The 21,202-nt window shown below is 37.0% G+C and overlaps 2 protein-coding genes across 6 annotated transcripts in view; both read right to left on the reverse strand.

The window, feature by feature from the left end:
- Positions 1-21,202, reverse strand: part of LOC139977673 (uncharacterized) — a 127,547-nt gene that overhangs the window by 20,385 nt on the left and 85,960 nt on the right. For 2 of the 3 annotated variants that reach the window (XM_071987162.1, XM_071987159.1), the window contains exon 1: positions 3,397-3,959. The exons of the other annotated variant lie outside the window; for it this stretch is intronic. The gene's annotated coding sequence lies outside the window, so the exon portion shown is untranslated. Of the gene's footprint in view, positions 1-3,396; positions 3,960-21,202 lie in introns of those variants that run through there. 3 annotated transcript variants of the gene reach the window in all.
- Positions 15,312-21,202, reverse strand: part of LOC139977682 (uncharacterized) — a 48,941-nt gene continuing 43,050 nt past the window's right edge. For all 3 annotated transcript variants that reach the window (XM_071987177.1, XM_071987178.1, XM_071987179.1), the window contains 4 exons: positions 18,868-20,030; positions 16,547-16,710; positions 15,949-16,016; positions 15,312-15,578 (listed from right to left, as the gene is read on the reverse strand). In XM_071987177.1, the coding sequence (XP_071843278.1) occupies positions 15,490-15,578; positions 15,949-16,016; positions 16,547-16,710; positions 18,868-20,030 (1,484 nt within the window). In that variant the 3' untranslated portion in view covers positions 15,312-15,489. The remainder of the gene's footprint in view (positions 15,579-15,948; positions 16,017-16,546; positions 16,711-18,867; positions 20,031-21,202) is intronic.

The following is a 21,202-nucleotide window of genomic DNA, read 5'->3' on the forward strand; positions in this document are numbered from 1 at the left end:
AGGTTCGAAACCGTTAAGGTAGTTCGTAATTTCACTGTAGGCGTTTGCAAGTGCCCCCAGGTCACCTATATTGGCGAAACCAGCACAAAGTTCAGACTCCGCTTCAATAATCACAAACTATAAGTATCCGCAAAAATAACCCAGGTTTCCCTGTTGCCGAACATTTTAATCTCCCCAATCACAACTTATCTGACCTCAAATTTGTCATACTCTACGGCTTCTTCAAAACCGCTCATGAAAGAAGCAACCGGGAACTAAAAACTATCTAACGCCTCAGCACACACAACTATGAGGATCTCTTTTATGAGCATTCATGCTAAGCTAAATACCAATTAGGTCTAGTTTCATTTGTACAACTGAAGAAGGGCCGTGTTAACGCTCGAAATATTTTGTAACCTATTTAACGTTCTAATTAATAAAGTTGGAAAAGAAAGTATAATTTTTTTTCTTGTCGATATATATATATATATATATATATATATATATATATTTATATATATATGTATATATCGACATATAAACTACTTTCGGTGTAAGTCTGTGACCTTTTTTTTGGTGATATTGAGTAACAAATTGTGACACGGTTAGACAGGCGCAAAGCGAGGAGATTACCAATGGAGGGCGAACATTTTAGGCAAACAGTCTAAGTTGGCGCGGAAATGCCTCTAAGATCGCTGGAAATTGCACTACCTAGGCCTTGTAAGTTGAATCTATTTTCTTTTTGGAAGTTACTAGCGAAATATATATGTGCGCAACGGTTCGCCCCTTCACCTCGCTTCCCCCCCCCCCTGGTTACGCGCAGGGGCGGACTGAGTTTAAAACCGGCCCAGGCATTTTCCACCTAGACCGGGTCATTATAATTGTTATGCTACTTACATAGTGATCACCGTCCTGGGGGAGGGGTCTAAGGGGACGGGGTGTCCCCGGATTTTGAAGTTGAAGTTGAGGAAAGCCTAGATGCAAAGTTTGTAGGTAACAATAATCATGTTAAAATGACCCAAAAATACATTTCCAGAAGCACATGATTAAACTGAGGAAAGTTAAAAACGTCAACATATAGACAACAATATATGTTTTAGACTAGATTTTATTTAGTTTTCAAGCATTTTGTGACAAAATTCTTTGGAAAAAATGGAAAATCCTACACGGACAGATTGCAAATAGTAAGTTCTTTTGTTACGAACTAACAGACTAACTTGCACAGTGATTTCATGAGCTGATTCCCATAGTTAAAAACAATCTACACAGCCCGTCTGTATTCTATTAACTACTGTGAAAATGGGCTGTAATGTTTACCAAGCTCCCCAGCCCACCGGTCCACCAGGCCACCGGCCCACCGGGCATTGCCCAAATGTTCGTGTGGCCAGTCCGCCACTGGTTACGCGCCTGCGGTTAGACATCTTGTAGGAAACATGCCAAATGGAAACCCAGTGAACACATATTGATGTGGATCATATATATGATTGTACGTAATTACAATCACACCATGTTCCATAACACCTCCCTGCCCATACACAAGAGATGTACATACATTATGATAATAATCATGAGTGACAACTTGCTATACGGTCACAGGTCAAAGAAACGACCACGAAGTGTCATTTATCTGATGCAGCATGTATTGGATGAAGTTTTAGCCACCGCCAAGTATGATTTGGATAAATAATCTCACGCATTATATTCTATGCATAGCCACCAAACTAAAACTATGCCACCAAATATTGAGGGGATATTAGATACTATATCCCCACACCTAAAATATTGGGGAACACGTCCCCCCGCCCCCTCCCCTATGATCGCCGCCCATGCATACTTGCATAGAGGGGATATATACATATTTGAATCTATTCAGATAAGGTTGTAGCCACGCCATGGTAAAGTATTGGTCAAGATGAAGAACAAGCTCGACGTCTTTATTGGGTTCTTTACTTGAAATAGAAGAATTATATTGTTAAACAATACTCTTCCTGTGAGACTTGCATTCTGTTGTAATTTCAGTGAAAACAAAACATGCCAGTATACTCGTGCTTCGGCAAAACATGTTTGTAATTCTCAAACCGCAATGACGTTTCGGAGCTGATTTCAGAGTCAAATCCTTCTAAATTAAAGTTACTCCATAAAAGAACATCTCCATTACATCATTGAAGGTCAACATTCGAGTTGGAGGGTTATACTTAAGAACTATAAATAAATTAAGATATAGGATTGGTGTTCAGTGTGCTCGGTCAGTTTTGCCGAAAACCACTTTAGCAATGTGCTGTCTTTCGCAACAATTCGCTTATATCGGTAAGTGATCACCACATAATTAATGTTGGAATGCATATCGAAAGATCATTTAACCTAAAATGATAATTTGTTTTATTAGATATCACTTGAACTAAGATTACAATGATCAAATAGTAACACACAGCACAGTCGCATGTTATGAAACGGTTTCAATACTGTACACACCTTTCCTTTCCATTTCGAGTAAACATGTAGGTACGTCAACTGCACCAACTATATATAAGCTCTGAAACGCTTTATATCATATTTCGTTACCCTGGATCAACGACGTGATAGTTTACATACAAAACAGAGGCCATGTTATTTGTCTAGACCTGGCTGTGTGTACTGTGAACAGTTGTTAACTGTGCAGAAGATGCGTTGTTTTCCCGCCATACGTTTACCGTATGACTACCCACGCTTACTTGGAACCTAAGGCAGAAGGTAATTAATCTTAGACTTGAGCCACAAACCAGAAGACATAAGAAGAAATAGTTGGCATTTGGCAAAGTAAAGTGTTAACCAATAGTTTAAGTTAACACATGATACAATAAAAAGCAAGGAAAATGCTGAAAAAAGAAAATACTTTTCTCCCTCAGACTGTCAACAAAATGGTGGCTATGTTGCCAATCTTAAATCAGACTGGTGGCTATGTTGCCAATCTTAAATAGACCATGCTACGTGCTCGTTTATTTATATGAAGGATGTGTCCTCTTCCCTTTGAAAGGTAGACAACAACATATTTATGATCAAAGCATGCTTTATATCAAGTAACATTGTCTAAATCATATCATTGGAAGGTATATTTGGCCAGTTACACATTAAATATAACTAAGTTTCCTTGATGATTGGACCGATCAAAGTAAGTGCTACCGAAAAATAGTGCTACCTTTTAATCCACAAGAATTTGAAAACACATGTTTATAAATGAACGTTGTCGGGGATTTTCTGTCACAATCACTTAAAAATTAAATAAAAAAATGAAAATGAACCTAAAACGACTGATGTCTTAGTTAAAAACAAAGATGTCGGAGCAGCAGTAGTATCTTCACGAGTTACTAAGACCGTTCAGAATATCGAATCAATAAATTACAATGAAGCAGAGCATAGCGTAGACTTTGTTATACTTACATATGGACTCATCGAGTTGTCAACAACTCAGTTGGTATAACGTTGGTTGATTTTGTATTGATTAAACCAAATATAAACTGGATTCGATGAATTGTAACTCCTAGTTATCATAGTACGCTATGTACTAACGTTTTGAGTCATAGGGCGCCACGCTCGTTATATATAGCACTGGGTAATTCCAGACACGTCATGGGGAATTCCAACTCAACAGAAGTACACGTATATCAGTTGTTGTACCTATACACAGATACTCAAGCATTTCAACAGTGTAAAATGAATGAATACAGCGGTTCTACGTTTACACTAAGTTTACCTATTCAACACTCGTCAAAATCATAACAGATGTGCATGTATATACATAACACAGGAACTATAGCTCTTTTGTTAGAAACGAAGAAAAGTGACAATACGCGCATGAAGGAGACGATCGGTTAATCAGTTGGAAAGCTGACCCAGGGGTCACCGGAATATATTAAGCTTTGTTGACGTCACAAATTTTGGATTTGAAGAGCAATAAATTCGAACAGAATGACGTACAAGAAAGCCGCTAAATTACAGGTAAATTTTAGGCCACGGCTGCTAAAGCCGTAGAGGCAGTGGCGTAGCTAGGATTTTTTGAGTGGGGGGGGGCCATGGGGGGGCTGTTCTTTCTAGTGGGGGGGCCGGAGGTTACTATCTAAGCGGAGCGCCACCATGATTGGCGCGGAGCGTACAGAGAAAATTTGAGATTTCAGCACCCCCCCAGATCGCAGGAGATGGCACCTGTGAGGCAAAATAGCAACCAAAAAGATGTGCAACTTTGGTGACAGAAATGCAAAAAAAGTTTTTTCTCTTTCATGCTGACTGGCCTTGCCAACTCAACCAGACTTTTAACTTGAGGGAATTTGGCATCATTTGCAGGAATTTCAGAATTCCCAATATTTTATATCTCTACCAGTAGTGGAAAATCCTGTTTCGACAGTTTCGTTGCCATAAAAAAGTTGTTTTGTGGAATATTAAATGACATATATTCATTTGACTCGAGGCAATATATGAATACCTGCAGGGGGCGGCGATCTGTTTCAAATATTGGGGGGGGGGACATCTGCTTGGATGCAGGCGAATTACTGTCAAAGCGGAGCGCCACCATTGGTTGGCGCGCAGCGTACAAGAAAATTTCTGGTTTTGATAGCCCCCCAGATGACCGGAAATGGCACTTCTCGGGCTTGAAAATGACCAACCAGATGTACACTTTTGCCTGAGAACCAAGTTTTTCCTAATAGTTTTTTTTTTCATTCATAACCTTTTGTCAAGATTGTCACCAGTCACACATCATGTTCGACCTCATTGCATTTGTAGGTAATTCTACGTAACGCCCCACAATACCCGTCAGCCCCACTTTTCAAGGTTTTAAGCCCATTATTTGTTCAGAATTTGAATAATAAATTCACTTCAAAACATACCCATAATGTTGCACTAAATTTCATCTATGGACAACCAGTGTTCGACTTATGGCCAAAAAATTGCATAGCAACAAATTTCGACAATTGCTATACAATATTTTTGTTGCATAGCAGTTCCCCAACATTGAATAGCAGTTTTGAAATTACCACAAAACGGACCAAATGTTGGCGATCAATGTATTAACTAGAAAATGTTTGTTTATTATTATTATTATTTATACTAGTGTTGCTACGATAATCGTTTTCACTATCGGTATCGGCCGATATTTGCAATATCGGCAGCATATCGGTATCGGTAAAATTTTGCCTAATTGCCGATAACAGCAAACCGATATTGAACTTTTCTTTTTAACAGCAGAGCTACCTGTACTTATTTATACTTGCAATGACTTGTTAATCTGCCCAAGACGATCCATTTCTTTAGCGTCAGTTAAACTCAGATTCATTTTCGATTAATATCCATGGAAACCTGACTCTCCGTAACATCTAAAAACACGTCTACGGCGCGCGAATATAACCAATGACCTTCGTGAACCTTGGCCTACACACAGCATTAGTGCAGCATATATACACTGTACTAACCATTCATTTCCTCAAAGGCCTCCGTGAAAACCTTGAACATGATGCATACAGTAACTGCACAGTTCAGCAGTGTTGGAAAACCTTGTTCAATTTCCCGAGAACACACTGCCGCTTTCCCGCCGGTGTTCGCCTCCCTAGCACGCGTAACGTGCGAGCATAAAGGCGTGGTGTACAGGGGCCCGTCTTAGGGCTATGGTGGGGTCATGGGGTAGAACCCCTCGTGGGGATCCTGGGGGCGGAAGCCCCGAAAATTGTTGTCATTTTTTGCGATGTCTGGCGCTGAAAAAAATCGCAGTTGAGGATGCAAAATACTGACAACTTTTTTATTTAAATTGTCACGAAACTGATGAAAATTTTAAAATGACAAGTTAAAGTAGCTATATTATGTTATAAAATGAAAAGAGATTTAATCTGTCTTTCAATCTTTAAAAAGTGCAACTTACAAAACTTCCGATATTATGAAACAAACAACGTTCAGCAAAGCCCCGTTTCTAGACTGCCTAACAATGAATAGCGTGCACTATGCGTAAATTTTTTTAACTGCAGTGTTTAACCCTATACCCAACTACTGTACCACGGTACATGTGCTGCGAATTTGCCCAGGTACCTTCCCAACAACTGTGAGCTCATCCCCTGTGTAACACCTGTTTGTTAACAATTTTTTTGGCACGTTGCCAGGGAACCTTTTAGTTACGTGAGATCCGTAACCGCCGAGGTGGTTAGGCTATTTGCTTTACACTTAACTATGGTAGGATATTATTTTTTCAGGTTTTTTTTTTCGCTATACGGTCAAGTGAATAAGTTGTACATTGAGTATAAACTCAATAAATTATAACTTCTACATTGTGATCGACAGTTCGTAAGTTAAGGTTTGAGTGTTTGCTCCCAAATCTGACTAGGAATTTGTATCGCACAAATCGGCACAATGTGCGATGCTGATTTGGAAACGTCTCGCAAGTTTGTCGTTTTGGATCGCATTTTGCGATGCGATACCGGAAAAATCGAACACTGTGGGCAACCAATATAGTAAACCCCCCTTAACCACTAACAGACCGGTCAAAATTGTACGAGTATAGAGGGAAGTATACTATGATGAAGAATGTTGGTCAAGGAATTTTCGAAATTTCAGACACAGTTAAATTATTGGTGTACAAATATTAAAACCTCTTATAACGGCTACTATAAAACTTCGATATCATAGAAAATACCCAAAAAATATGCTCGAGGGGGAGGGCGGTCTCCACCCCTTCACCCCCTCCCCTCCCTTGGCTACGCACCTGCGGTTAGAAATCTTGTAGGAAACAGGCCAAATGGAAACCCAGTGAACCCATATCGATGTGGATCCTATGTATGATTGTACGTATTTACACTCATACACAAGATGCAAACCAAATTTCATTACGGATGCGGTCCGTCTAGCTATTCATTTCGAGAAAACAAAGTAAAAACTACTTTCGGTCATATATAGTAACAAATTGTGACACGGTTAGACAGGCGCTTTGCGAGGAATTTGCCAAGGGAGGGGCAAAGCTTGTACCCAGACTTTCTAAGCGTAGCGCCACCATAAGTTGGCGCGAAGCGCAAATGAAAATTTTGGCCGAAAATGTCTCCCAGATCGCTGGAAATGGCACTTCCCAGGCCTTGTAAGTTGCATCTAAGCATTTTCTATTTTGAAATTACTAGCGATATCATAAAAAATACAAAACATATGCTTAAAAAAAACTATGCCACCAAATATTGGGGGGGGATATAAGATACTATATCCCCCACCTAAAATATTGGGGGGACATGTCCCCCCCCGTCCCCCCCATGATCGCCGCCCATAAATACCTGATACCTCGGCTCAGTACAAACGGAGCCAATCTTTTGATAGATTGTTGCGCTAGGTGGAAGCACTGAACATATTTTCAGCAGATATCGCTATCACGCAGCACAACAAGGTTCGTGGTGTATGGTCGCAATCGTCGCATCGACCATTGCCATGCCATTTTGTGACCATTCTCATGATTACTACAGATATTGTATTATTCTTATTCTGCCAGATGCAGACGAGAAAATTGTGTAACTCTATTTCCCAAATTATTGAACAAAAAATATTAGCGAATCGCACTGATGAGTGTTTTTTTTTTACCCCATTCCCAGTGGGGGGGCCAGTGGGGGGGCCAGTGGGGGGCCAGCCGATTTCATGGGGGGCCTCGGCCCCCCCCCAGGCCCCCCCGTAGCTACGCCACTGCGTAGAGACCGGTCATGAAATCGAAATCGGAGAAAACATCAAAGGTTCACAAACAATAAGATAATCTCATTCCACACATAGAAACATCTTTCAAATATCACAGTCTGCTTAAAAACGATAGTTCATTTCACATGGCTTCGACGTTCGCGAGAGATGCTGGACAGCCATCTTTGAAATAAGTTAGCATCATATATACAGCTCTACATTTAACACTATGTATTCGCTGGAATCCAACAATGCAGAAGCCGGTGATCATACTTCGATCGGGTCAAGAAGATATACAAGGTTTATATTGGCCCACGCTTAGATAATCCCATACCACAAATGAAAACATCCGTCAAATTTTAGTTTGCTAAGAAAACGGCTCACCAAAATTCAGTTCACACGGCAACAAAGTTTGCAAGCGGTGCTAGACAACCTTCATACAAATTCTAACAAAGATAGCATCATATCCAGTTCTACATTCAACACGTTTCCACGGTTGGTAGTGATACGCGGAAGTACTACGATCAGGGACGTCGTTATAGAGCGGGGGGGGGGGGGGGGGTGCGACAGTCGGAATTTCAGACTGTCGCACTCTGTATTCGCACTATATTCCTGTGATTGTGAATGACCTAAAATTTACCTTTAATTAATCAGTCATATTTTCACGTTTTCCTTGCCACTTTGAAAAATTGTATCTCGCAATCCTTATACCTCACCATACAAAACTTCGTATGATTTTAAATATTCTAAACTACATGTTTAATAGAACTAATATTCAAATTTTCAAGGTACGCTAGCTTCAATTCGGTGTATTCATATACTAATTTTACTATTGGGTGGGTTGACAGTGTTCGCTTGCTTCAAGTAAGTTCAGGATATGTATTGTATCTCTGTTACACAATTAAAACACGCGATGCTAGTCTACGGAAGCTTAAAAGTGCAATCAACATAAGAAAAACTTTGACCCATAAGTTGACATTTTTCAGTAAATTGTTTAGATAACAAGATAGAATTTATCAAAACTCAGAAAAAGTGTTGGATTGCTCATTTCTTTTAAGTGAGCAATTGAACAATTTTCTGCAAAATGTTGAACTGACAATTTATCATATTTCGTCAATTGGACATTTTACTGCAATATGTTTAATTGACAACTTATCATATCTCGACAATTGGACATTTTCTGCAAAATATTCAATTGTTCCCTCCATTCCATCTGAGCAAACGAAAAATTTTCTGCATAAATGTTGAATTGACAAATTATCGTTGAACATTTTTTTTATGTCAGTGATAAATAACCCCGCCCCCACCCCAACCCATAGAAAGGAAATAACATTAAGCGCGCCTGGAATAAGAATTGTGATTTTTGGTTATTCACTATGTCGTTGTTTTTTTTTTTTTTTTTTTTTTGGGGGGGGGGAAGGCAGCAGTCGAAATTTTCTGGCTTCAAAACCCATCCTGTTGGAATTTCATGCCCCAAATCATCAGGCCTTAGCTGCGTCCCTGACTACGATGGTGTATGTTGGGGGCGGGGTGGGACAGGGAGGAGGCTGGGGTGATGTGCTTGGTAGACTGCATCACACCTATTATGAAAACTAGATCATGCAATTCAAGGAGTGGGGTGCGGTTACCATTACGAATTAATTTCCGTGCATGTGCTTAGCCTTATCCTAGTAACATAGCACTCCACATTCCTTGGAGGTGGAGTCAAAGTATTGTGATAGTAACAACCCCACCCCCACACGCGCACACGCGCGCGCACACACACACGGTAGGTATCTGCTTGTTGTGGAAATTGCATGGAGATGGATAAGTATGTGCTACTGCAAATCTCCTCAACCTCTAAACATTGCCTTGAAGCTGCTAAACGAGGTAATAGAGTTTGGGTATGAAGAAGAGGAACTTCAGTTTTTTTTGAAAGAAGACATAGTAGCAAGACTTTATAAGCAGTTGGGTAGGCCTCATCTGGAGTATGCTGTCCAGGCTTGGAACCCATGTTTTGCTAAAGAAAAGTAAAGACTCGAAAAGTCCAGAGGAGGGCTACTTATTATAAGCGGTTAAAATTGTTGAATCTCACCACACTGGAGCTTAGGAGGTTACGTGGTGACTTAATTCAGGTGTTCGTGATTACATGTGTATGGTTTTGAAAATTTATCCTTCACTTTTTCATGTTTGCTAACAGAAGTTGTACTTCTGAGAACATTGTGTTGAACCCCAAAAGTCAGAAAGGAGGGTTAACATTCGGCATAGCTTTTATTGTAATGGGGTTACGAATAAGTGTAAAGGTTTGCCTTAGATAGCTGTACTTGTAAGTAGTGTGAATGGGTTTAAGAATGCTTTGGACAAGTACTTGAAGCATTGTAATCAGGTCTGAGTGTTTGTGTCTTCATTTTTTCTCGCCTTTAGTGTCCTTGATGGGGACTTGAGTGTCCCTCCTGGTCCACTTTTCCTACCAAACTAAACTAAACTATGTCTGTCTTCAAGCAGCTCTAAATATTAATAGTTCCTATGGACATTTGGTATGATTGGCAATATTTGACAAACACTGACAAACGATGAATCACTGGAACCAATGCATCATAATTTCTGTTAGGACGGAGGCACATATTGTAGTGTAGAATTTCACTGTAATTAGCTGCAATGAAATAACAGCTATCAGAAGTTAATAGAAAATTATGATGGCAAAGACCATGACCAAGCAGAAATTGCAACCAAAATGTCTACTTTTTCAAATTGAAAAAGCTCAAATAAAGATAACAATGATCCTAAAATTGAGGAAAGGAGCTCCATCAATAATGTACCTAATGTGAAGAAAACACAAAATTTGTAGCGACAAAAATCTTCAATGAAGTAATTTCATTTCTATGGTATGAATGTCTGTCTTGACAAGAAAAAATTGGAAAGTGTAACATATGCGAAATGGTAAGGAGTGGGAGATTAATTTGACTTGAGCTTTGACTTGATTGGATTTGAGCTAGACTACCACAAACAACAACGTGGAACTGTATCAATATGCGTCAAAGTGAATTGCCACATGATGTATGACAATAAAGATATTTTTGGTTGGGTTTTTATTTTACATTTCGCATTTTTGTCGATAGGTTCGTTGGATAATATAAATACAGTCCCACGACGAATTACTTTACATTGCTTTTAGGAGCAAAAGGTAGAGATTAACTTCAACAAGCATATATTAAATAACACATTACAGTGTTACTTACAACAAAATTTTCTCTCTGGAAATGACGAAATGTTAAGCAGTACAAAGTGCAGAACTTCATTGCAAAGTGACGTAGGCACATGCACAATCAAAACAAAAAACATTTAACTGCAATATGAATTCACACAAAAAACAAAATCCTTCTATAATGAGTATCGAACACTGTACGAAATTTCAGTGCAGCTTATCATTGGCCTAGAGTGTTGGAAAACAAAAAACAACGATAGTTATGGTACAAGAGCTTTTCATAAACTATAGTTTCACCTACGAAAATAAGGACCCTGCTCTTCCACAAAGAAAGGAACCAATATTGATTTGTCACTGACTCGATCTATCTGTAGCCTACAGAAACTTGATCCAGAATTAGCAGGTGGACCAACGTTTATAGGTACACCAGATGAAATCAACAGGGGTAAACCTACTTAGTACTATATATAGCCTACATACCAAGACATTACCTTGGTTAATATCCTCAATTAATTTTCAACTACTCATATATATTCTGGGGCTCTGGTAAGTGGGGTTAGTATCAGTGCTGCCACTCACTAGTTGCAGAAGTCAGTAGTAAACTCATATCAGCCAAGGCTTAGTCTTTTTAGTTGCACTAGCACTACCTTACTTGGAAAAACTTCAGTCCTCCAAAATTCAATGAAACAACATCTACATCTTGAATGCTAACATCATAAACACAAGGTCCGGTAATTCTTCGTACGCTACACAGTGGAATACTTATATTTATAAACATATGCGATACGCTATGGCAATGTGCATGCAGTAGCACATATGTGCTTAACTACCAAATGGACACGTTGATGACGGTCACCAATAACACCCTTAAAAATGTCACTTTAATTCGACCAAGAATGATAAAAACAACTTCGGATTTGACCTCAAGTCATTGTTTAATTTATATTATACCATCTGTCGAACGATGGAGGTAGTACTTTCTTGGAAACGTAAAATGTGCAATTCAAAATATATAACGTTTGTATTCACGTCTCGTTTGTATTTTTCAGCCAGAGGTAAACAAATTTCTGAATTTCATCCACATCGCAAGTCCGACATTGGCGCAAAAATATAATTCATGAATATTAAACTCCTTTCCTTTTTTTACAAGCGATTTGATTGCTGCCTTTTAAATATGTATTTAGACGGATTTTCAGAGGATATCCAAGCTACGGTGTACTGAACTCGAGTAATGGTTTGAGCTCCCACAGTGCATTTCACCGCTTTTGCCAAGTGTTTAAAGATAATACAATAACGGTAAAAAGAAGCGCCCAGATTTCTGACTTAATGTATTAAGTATCGAGGATAATTGACCAGCTGCATTTGTCCATAAGCTATTCGACATTAGCTATTCGTGCAAATATAAGAAGAGGTAGCCTATATATTAAAATATATTATGCTATCATGCACGCACCCTTTGAAAACAACAAACATGTTTTAGTTTAGCTGAGGAGTGATACTAATAAGTTGTACACAGTGGAATGTTCCATTCCTTAACTGTATTAGAAGTGCTGTTGATATAAGTGACAAATATAAATAACAGTGACAAATTACACTGTCAGCTGAATTGTGGAGTGATGTTTCGTTGCCGTCAGTTGACTTGTCTATGCTATATAGCGATCCCCAAATCCATAACGGGAATAGTTTAAAAGCGCCATTGCAATATTTAAATGCAACGGTAGCAATGTCAATACAAACATTTTCATGACGATGCGAGTTGTTTGGTTTATTTGGAGTTTTCTGAACATCTCTATGTATTTAAACGATCAACAACAAACAATCATGAACCCATCTGCTCAGTCACTAAAATTCTTGAGGCTTTTGATTTAACAATCACAAAATAGTGACATGCTGCTTGCAGAACCTTCATCGAGTTTTTGCTCATGAGAACCAATTCAAAACCTAAGTAGCATTAAGTTGTATAGGTCTAGGAGAGTAGTGTGAGAGGCTTATTAGGCGATGGTATACCTTGACCGCAATGGCCTCTTCTAAAATATACAGAGATAAAGATTCGCGGGAATATTGAAAAGATACAACAGACGTGTGGACAGCAGAATAGGTAATTATTACGTCATATATGAAAAAGTAAGCAGTGATATGTACTTGCATAGAACGAACCAAATAAAACTCACAAAAGATGTAACTATACAGACAACATATAATAAAATAAGAACGTGCAAAATGTAAACTTATGTTGTTATATTCCCTAAGGTCTAACCATATAACTTGAAGTAGGAGGAATGAAGTCATGCGACAGATACTGAAGCCACTCATCCATATGTTGGTACTTTGCTTGTACTGCAAGAAAGTAACAGTGCGTAATGCAAACACCTTACGTCTTTGACATAACTAAAGTGAATGATACAAATCACTCGAAATAGTGATATCGTGTGCCGCATTTTGGTGCCGAATTCGTCACAATGTGGCAGTGGACTGCAGTTCCACAGTTCATTCTTAGAAGCGATAGTATCAGCAATTACATAGGAAATGCAATTATTTTACTAGTGTCGTCTGCTCAGCTGTTGTATTGTTATTCACTTGACCCCGGATATTGTAAGCTTAGGCCACTAGACCAGCTCCGGCTGTCCTTTCGAATGCGGGATATAATGGCCAGAATATCATGGAATGGCCGTTATGTCCTGGGCTTAATACTAACAATTCAATACTAGCAAAATATGCTTAATTTACATAGGCATATTAACGAAGCCTTGCCCTTGGTCTAAACTATGTTAGCCTAGTTATTAAACTTAAGCCTAACATATTTCAGTCTGTTAATATATCCAGAATTGTACAAAAATCCAAATACATGCTCCATTTGCAACATTTGCCCAACACTGTAACTTTGGCAAAAGAGCATAAGTAGTATAGGCCTAGCCAGTAATCTGGTTTTGAGGTAGGCTAAAGCCTACACAACCTGTTTAGGTATGTCCTGGACAATAAATTGAAAGTTGACTCAATTATAATGTTAAGGCCTAATGATATTCACTTACCATAGTTGGACAAAGCTTGTATGCAAAAGAACACATTCAAGCAACTACTCGTGCTAACATCTCATCCTTTGATGACTGTAAATAATATAGACATATATCAAACACGCTCACTTAATAAAGTGGGATCTGTTCTCCTGCATAAACTACTACCCATTTTGCAACATCAATTTTAAACTGAGAACTGCATGCACAGACTTATTTGGAAGTATTACACAACGAAGGTGTGTGCGGGAAGTTTGGAGGGGGTTGCTTTTTCACAGCATTTTTAGCACGGACAACTATAACACATCTGAGTGGATTACTAAACGAATATAAGCTAGAAAAAAGTTGCCATGTGCCTCTCAGATACTGGAAATGACACTTTACCGACAAAACACTCCACTTGCTCGAGTCATAAAAAAAAAAGTTTTCAAAGTTATTCTTTGATCATTAGAGTATAGTGCTTACCACTCTGGTCGTTATAACAGGTCTCTGTTGTGAAAAGTATACCTACACTTTCGAAAACAACAGGTAAAATTTAATTTAATTTCAAAATCGAATGCACAATTTATGTATAAAGACGTACAAATGATTTGGGTTTTTGCCCAACAACGCAGAGCGCCCTCACATTGTCAAGACTTCACTGCTTAAACACACGGCGATACACTGTGTCAGTATTCTTCCTAGGTCAATCTCTATAGGTCTAACACACTTGACACACACTCAGTTATTCACATCACGACACGAAAGTTACATATATCACTAGGGTGACGGCATCGTGCACACTATACATACCTATTTAGGAAATGAAAAAAAAAATAGATGATTTCTCATATTGATATTTCCTAATCGTCAACAGATGTAATAAGCAGAGTAAATAGCAAAATTTTTACATTTGATACAACTGAAAATTACTTATGATGTATAATGACCCGACATTTGATCATCATCTATAGTCAATAAAATTTCTGTAATCATATCAGTTTATTTATACTGATCATACAACTTGGTAGATTATACATGTTAACGCTAACATAACTCTTCACCAAATTAATCAATGGCCAATTTCTAACAAATACTAAGGGAATTGATTATATGTCCATAAGAATGATATAGCACTAACTGAACAAAATTAATAGATAATTTTAAGATGCCACTTATAAAGATATGCCATCTAGGATCTGGCTTAGTCTTACAATTGATAAATGGGTTAATTTCATAACCACTAACATTGAACATATTGAATAATTAATATATATAATGATCCTCGTTCAACTCAAATCTGGCATAGTTTACACTTAAAAAATCCTTTCCTTTGGTACAATCATTCGCAGTAAATATTGGATGCATTGGAAGATGGTACTCTATGATTTTATCTAAAGTGCTATTACTACAAAGCTGAACGTTGCGTCTACTTGAGTTGATATAAAATTGATGAAAGATTCAACAAACATTTGCGGATGCAAACATTTTAGTTAACATTACTTCAGTGATACAAGAGGTTACTGCTTAACAAATGTGTCACTGTTTGACACTGGATCTAAATTGTGATTTATTTGAGTTTTTCTCCATTTTCGTTTCACTTTGCGTTTGCCTCTTAACCCTTTCAAACAAATAGACTGTTTGCCGCTCTTTCTTATGTTGTTTCTCTTGTTAGTTCTATACTTGGCTTGTCGTTGTTGTAATTTTCGTCCACTCTCCATCTTCGGATAATCGTTCGAAAGTATCACTTTCATTTTTTCGTAACACTGCCAGGTAAATAAATATTCATAATTAAAATTTCTCATTTTACATTTTATTAAACACATTATTTCATACATGAAACTGTTTTCGATCTTCCTAAAAACAATTTCGTCTTTTAAATTTTAAAACCTATATTGTAATGTTCATATTGTTTCTTTAATACACGCACATCAATACTCACTTTGTTTTCCAAAGATTATACAAGGATTAAAATGATAAAGAAAGCAGAAACAGTTTACTGGTGTAGTCCACAAATGACACGGTGCATTAAAAAACTATTCGTATTTTAATAACGGAGGATAACATGTTGATTAGATACGTTCACAAAATTTGAATTTTTCTTAAGTTGCTTCAAATGTATAAACTTGACCTTACCTTCGAAATAACCAATATCCTGCAGTTCGTCTTCAGAAAGTCTTTCTGGAACTTTGCTGTTATGAAACCTTTTAGAAGGAAAGGTAAATAGTTTTATTCATTTTTACAGGTCGACTTTATAACTTATGTATCGCCCATTGTACTCCATAAAAAAAATATGTTTTCGATGACGTCATTTTTAGTTTTGATTAAGTCTTCACCTTGGCAGTGAAGGAATATGAAACAAGAATTAGTGGATCAATCACTTTAGAAAGGTATTTGTTATATATATTTTAGCACTAAGCCAAATGACAATATTGAGCGCTTGATTCTCCTTCACATTGTTAAATTTTGTACTACACAATGTTAAACTGTTAATTTCAATAACAGCAGACAGCTGTAAAGTAATGAACACACATTCATAAGTTACATTATTGACGAGTACAACAAGAAAGGGCAGCAACATATATCAATATAGTTGACTATGATTGTTTTAGAATAAACAAAATGAACACCTTCTATAAATGTATCATAGGTACTAACGCTACATAAAACTGTAGAGAAAGCGAAGTGTTCAAAAGACATGTCGAGAAAGCAGACAGGATTAAAAACTACTTACTCTATTTTTATCTTCATCTGTTGAAAAGTTCTTATGACAGCTTTGAATTGTTCTTTTTCTGCTAACTTGACCCCGTGAAAGACAAGCCGTTGGTAGATGTCTGGAAAATTGCTCAATTGCACAATTGGGAAGTCTCCATGTATCTCCAAAGAATCAATCGTGATCTGTTAGCATAAAATAAAAATGAACAGCGAATATGTTTTTGTTTCGGCATTTAGTTGTTGTATTAAAAAACAGTGTTCCCGACGTTTGAGTTGACTGTGATGTGTTTAAAGGCACAACAAAATGAATTTGTGAAGTTCAAATCAAATGCACATGCAGCAGATCTGAAGATGTGTGGATACTCGGCTTGTGCTGAGTAGTGTACTTGGGGTACTAATGATTAAAAGCTCTAATTCGATCATCAAACCATAAATCTAAAAGAAATGTGACAACTATGTCTGCCTTTGGAGTCGACCACGCATACCTTTCAGTCTGAGAGGTAAAATGTTATGAAACTGCTTATCTTGAACGAGTAAAGTCTCTTCATGTGAATATAGATAAGTTGCATGACCGTTAGTTACGATCCTAGAAGGGCAACCAGAATCTTTCCCTGCTAATGAAAACGTAACGTGGCTGATAAGGGCAAGTAAACGCCATGTATAACAACAGGGATTTGTTTTTTGATAGATATGGAACGATTTGACCGAGGGCTTAAGCATATCGATCACACAATTTAAGAACTGGATAATTCTATTTCATTAAAACTTCTGATTTACAAGTTGTGAATTTCACTAGTTAATTTTGTTTGTTTTACTTGTCTAGTATGACTGTTTCCTCCATACTACGAAAGTAAAAATAGCTGTTCACTTTTACAGGAAACGCAACATTGTACTATTATAACTTTCTAATATATAAAAGACTCCAGAAACGTCTCTTACATCCAATATTTGACAAATTCTGCATAGCTCTGCTTCAATTATAAACGAACTATCAATCCATTTATGACGTTTTATTTTATTTTAAAGATCCTGTTTGGTTTTGAAAAAATAATACCGTGACACAGTGTATTATGTAATTCATCTCGTGTCTGAAAAAAGTGTAGTTCACAAAAGTTTGTAATTTAATCTGCAAAGCCAAACGGAGTCACCAATGTAACAAAATAAAACTAATTGAAATTTGATAATTAAGCGAAATTAGAAGTAGCGGCACAATTAAAAAATGTTCCGCCTATCTGTTTGGGAAATGTATGTTCAATGTACCCTAATCCTACTACGATAACATTTATTTTTGTAGGTTACTATAGTCTTATCCTCTTAGCTGTTTTATCTGTATATTGTATTTCGTATCTTTTTGAGTTTGCATCTTTTGGTTTCTTAGCCTGGTTTATCTGTTTTTGACTTTCTTTTCTCTGTACAGCGCTTCGAGATTTTTGGGAGGCGCTTTATAAGTAGTATTTATTTATTTATTTAAAAACATCTGGTGATAGCGTTATTTAGATAATATTATTTTTTGTTTTGAAATAACAAGATGAGTGAAAATGGTTCTCTACAAACTGTATCTTTTCTACCTCAAATATCTAAGAAATGACTGTAGATATACTAAAGGATTTCAAGTACTTGCAAATAATTCTTTCAGTTTTAAGGGAAAAAGTATATTCGTATTTCAGCGCTCTTTCCTGTACAAGGTAGTTCGTAACTTTAAATAGAACCATCACACCCAACCCCGCTTCTCTCACCCCTTGCAACATACAAAGCTTGTACGAATAAAAAACGCTAATGATGTTTCTTTGAACAACTTTTTGAATAAGGAATTTAGTTACATCGAATCTGAAATATTCAATTTTTGCTATGTAAGAGCCTTCCTCACTTATAAATGGAGTCCTTGAAAATTTACCACTCGAAATAAAATATTAACATTCTAGTAGTTTTATTAAGTGTAATATGTGGTTACACTATCGAAAAATTAAATTATTTATAAGACGTGCAAGAAAGGAATCACATTTATTTTGAATTTTCTAAATTGATAACCACTACTCATGAATTTACTACTCTTATAATACACATAATCTGCAATGAAAGCAAGAGTGTATATTTTAGAAAACAAACAATTCTCATAAAAAGCCATAGCCCGAATCGAATAATTCAAAAAAGTAGAACATTCATGCTTTGGTTTAAAAACATAGAACAACAATTATTTTGAGATTTAAGTGATTACTTTATAATACAATTCGGGATTTATATCGTAAAAGTCCTTCACAACAACAATATTGCTTAAGTATAATATATATCATAAGAACAATCACTGTCCTTGTCTCTTTGTATAAATAGAACAATCTTTGCCTTTGTCTCTTTACAAGTCTTCAACAAGTGTAGAACTGCCTCCAGGTAGTACTCATCTGTCATGTGTCTGAACAGTACCTTCTTCATGTGTAACTTTCTAACATATTTCTGGTATTCCTCCTCGCCATTTGTTCCTACTTCCAGCAAACATGCTAATAGATCACAGTTACCAGATTCTATAAGAGTCAACGTGGTTTGCTTCTTCTCTGTAATAAACCTGAACAAATAATCCGCCAGTGGTTTGTTATCTTCATTGCAGTTACTTAGGTAAATAGAGGCAAACAACCTTGCAATTAATGGAGATCTAGCAAGATAATCACTACACCCATCGGTTCTTATAGCTTCCATATGGGTTTGCCAAGAACTCGATATATCTTCTGAATGTTTGACATTCAAGGGTCTTTCCTCAGGATCAAATTCGTTTCCTTTTCCTTCCCGTCGTTTTCTTTCTAAACGAACATGTTTTTGCTTCTCTTTGTCATTCTGTTTACTTTCTTTTAGTTGCCTATATCTTTCGAAGAACAAACTTCTGTGTGACTCAGTAAACCCGACCACTTCTACCCTTGTGTAAGGTGTGTTCGTAACTTTCATGTCATGGTCAAGTTTACGGGAAGTGACCCAAATGTTCATCTTGCTAAATTCAGCAACATCACCCTCTAAAACCTGCTTTATAGTTAATCTCTTCCCCTTGCCATCATTTGTTGCATTATTATGAAGCCTTGACCAATTGCTAATTCCATCTAACATCACAATGCTCTTTTTTCTTTGTAGATCGTAAATTATTCTGTTAGCTTCTGCCGCAGACTTTTTGCGTCCCAACAATTTCATGAGTTCCTCCAATATGCAAGCATCTTTCGGAACATTCTCAAGTTGAAAATAGATTAGAATATAATCTTTAAAAATTTCTCCTTTCCTCCACTTTCTTGATATGTCCCGAAATAAATGTGATTTGCCAATTCCAGGCTCGCCAACAAACAATACTCGGTTAGCCCGCTCTCCCTTGAATAACGCAGCAATCAGTTCATCGGCATTATTAACATGTGATATCCCGTTGTTTGTGTATGTTATCGTGTACTGACAGTCACTACAATAACTGTTTATTGAAGAGATATCTGTCAGTTTTCCCAATAACGTATTCTGTTTTACTTCTTTCATCAACATTCCTATCGAAAAAGAATATAAGAAAAACGATTATTTCAAATCTCTGTGTAATGTATTTCCATCAATGAATCCCTCTCAATGACGCAACACTATAACATTATTCGTAGAGGCTTATCATCCTTCCAATACTTGAGCTGGAAAGAATGTCAATTGATACTCTAACAAGAAACTTATACCTTTGGGCAGGTATATTTCTACCTACAAACTCGCGAAAGAAACCAAATATTGATATAAGTATTGAAGCAGATAAAAGACATATCATAATTATTACATGAAGCAAGCGAATTGAAATTAGTATTCCAACTAATACCAAAAAAAAACCTCTCTCAGACACAGTGTAACTTACTGCCCGATAAAACAGGAAACAATAAAACAATATATAATTGTGGTTATGAACTTACGTTCAGGTTCTTCAATAATATTTAAAAAGTACAACTATTATTTACTGTGAACCCTTTCACAATTAGAAAAAAAGTGAGGTTGTTATTTCTGTAATAACAATAGTCCCTTAAATGTCGACGTATGATGTAACATGTGACGCAAATAAAATTGTGCAAAAAAAGTATCATCACATTCACCTATAACTTGCACAGTACAACCTTAACAGTTTAATTTTGTTTTTTACATTGCTTCAAAACGTTACAAAATATTACACCATTTCCATACAATTTATCGTCAATCACTAAAGTTTCTCCCATGTGAGAGAAAACACCCCACTCTAACATTCCATCTCACAGGACTTCATTGATAAATAACAACTTACACCGTACTTCACGTCGCGAAAATGAGGGTTGCGCTCTTGGCCAAATATATATTTGTCAATTTGTATTATGAATAGTTTCACAAACATGGTACGCTGAAGGGAAAAAATAAATTGTCGAGCTGCATTGTAACCCTGTAAGGGGGGGGGGGGGGGGGGTAGGTTGACAACAGCTCAAAACACGGCATTTGCTGAATTATCGAGTAACACTTATATGAACCATGACAAAACTAATATATCAACTTACGAGATGATGTGTTAGACACTTAACTTGTAAACACGTCAAGAAATACGACATTTGTTAACTTGTCAAGTAACACTAACATGTGTTAACTTGTTAAGTAACATTGACAAGGCCCCTTTACAAAAGGGATCAATTTGTCGTCATGCCGTGTCGCATATACTAAGACGGTA

The sequence above is a fragment of the Apostichopus japonicus genome, chromosome 12, assembly GCF_037975245.1.
Source record: "Apostichopus japonicus isolate 1M-3 chromosome 12, ASM3797524v1, whole genome shotgun sequence".
Classification (NCBI taxonomy): Eukaryota; Metazoa; Echinodermata; class Holothuroidea; order Aspidochirotida; family Stichopodidae; genus Apostichopus; species Apostichopus japonicus.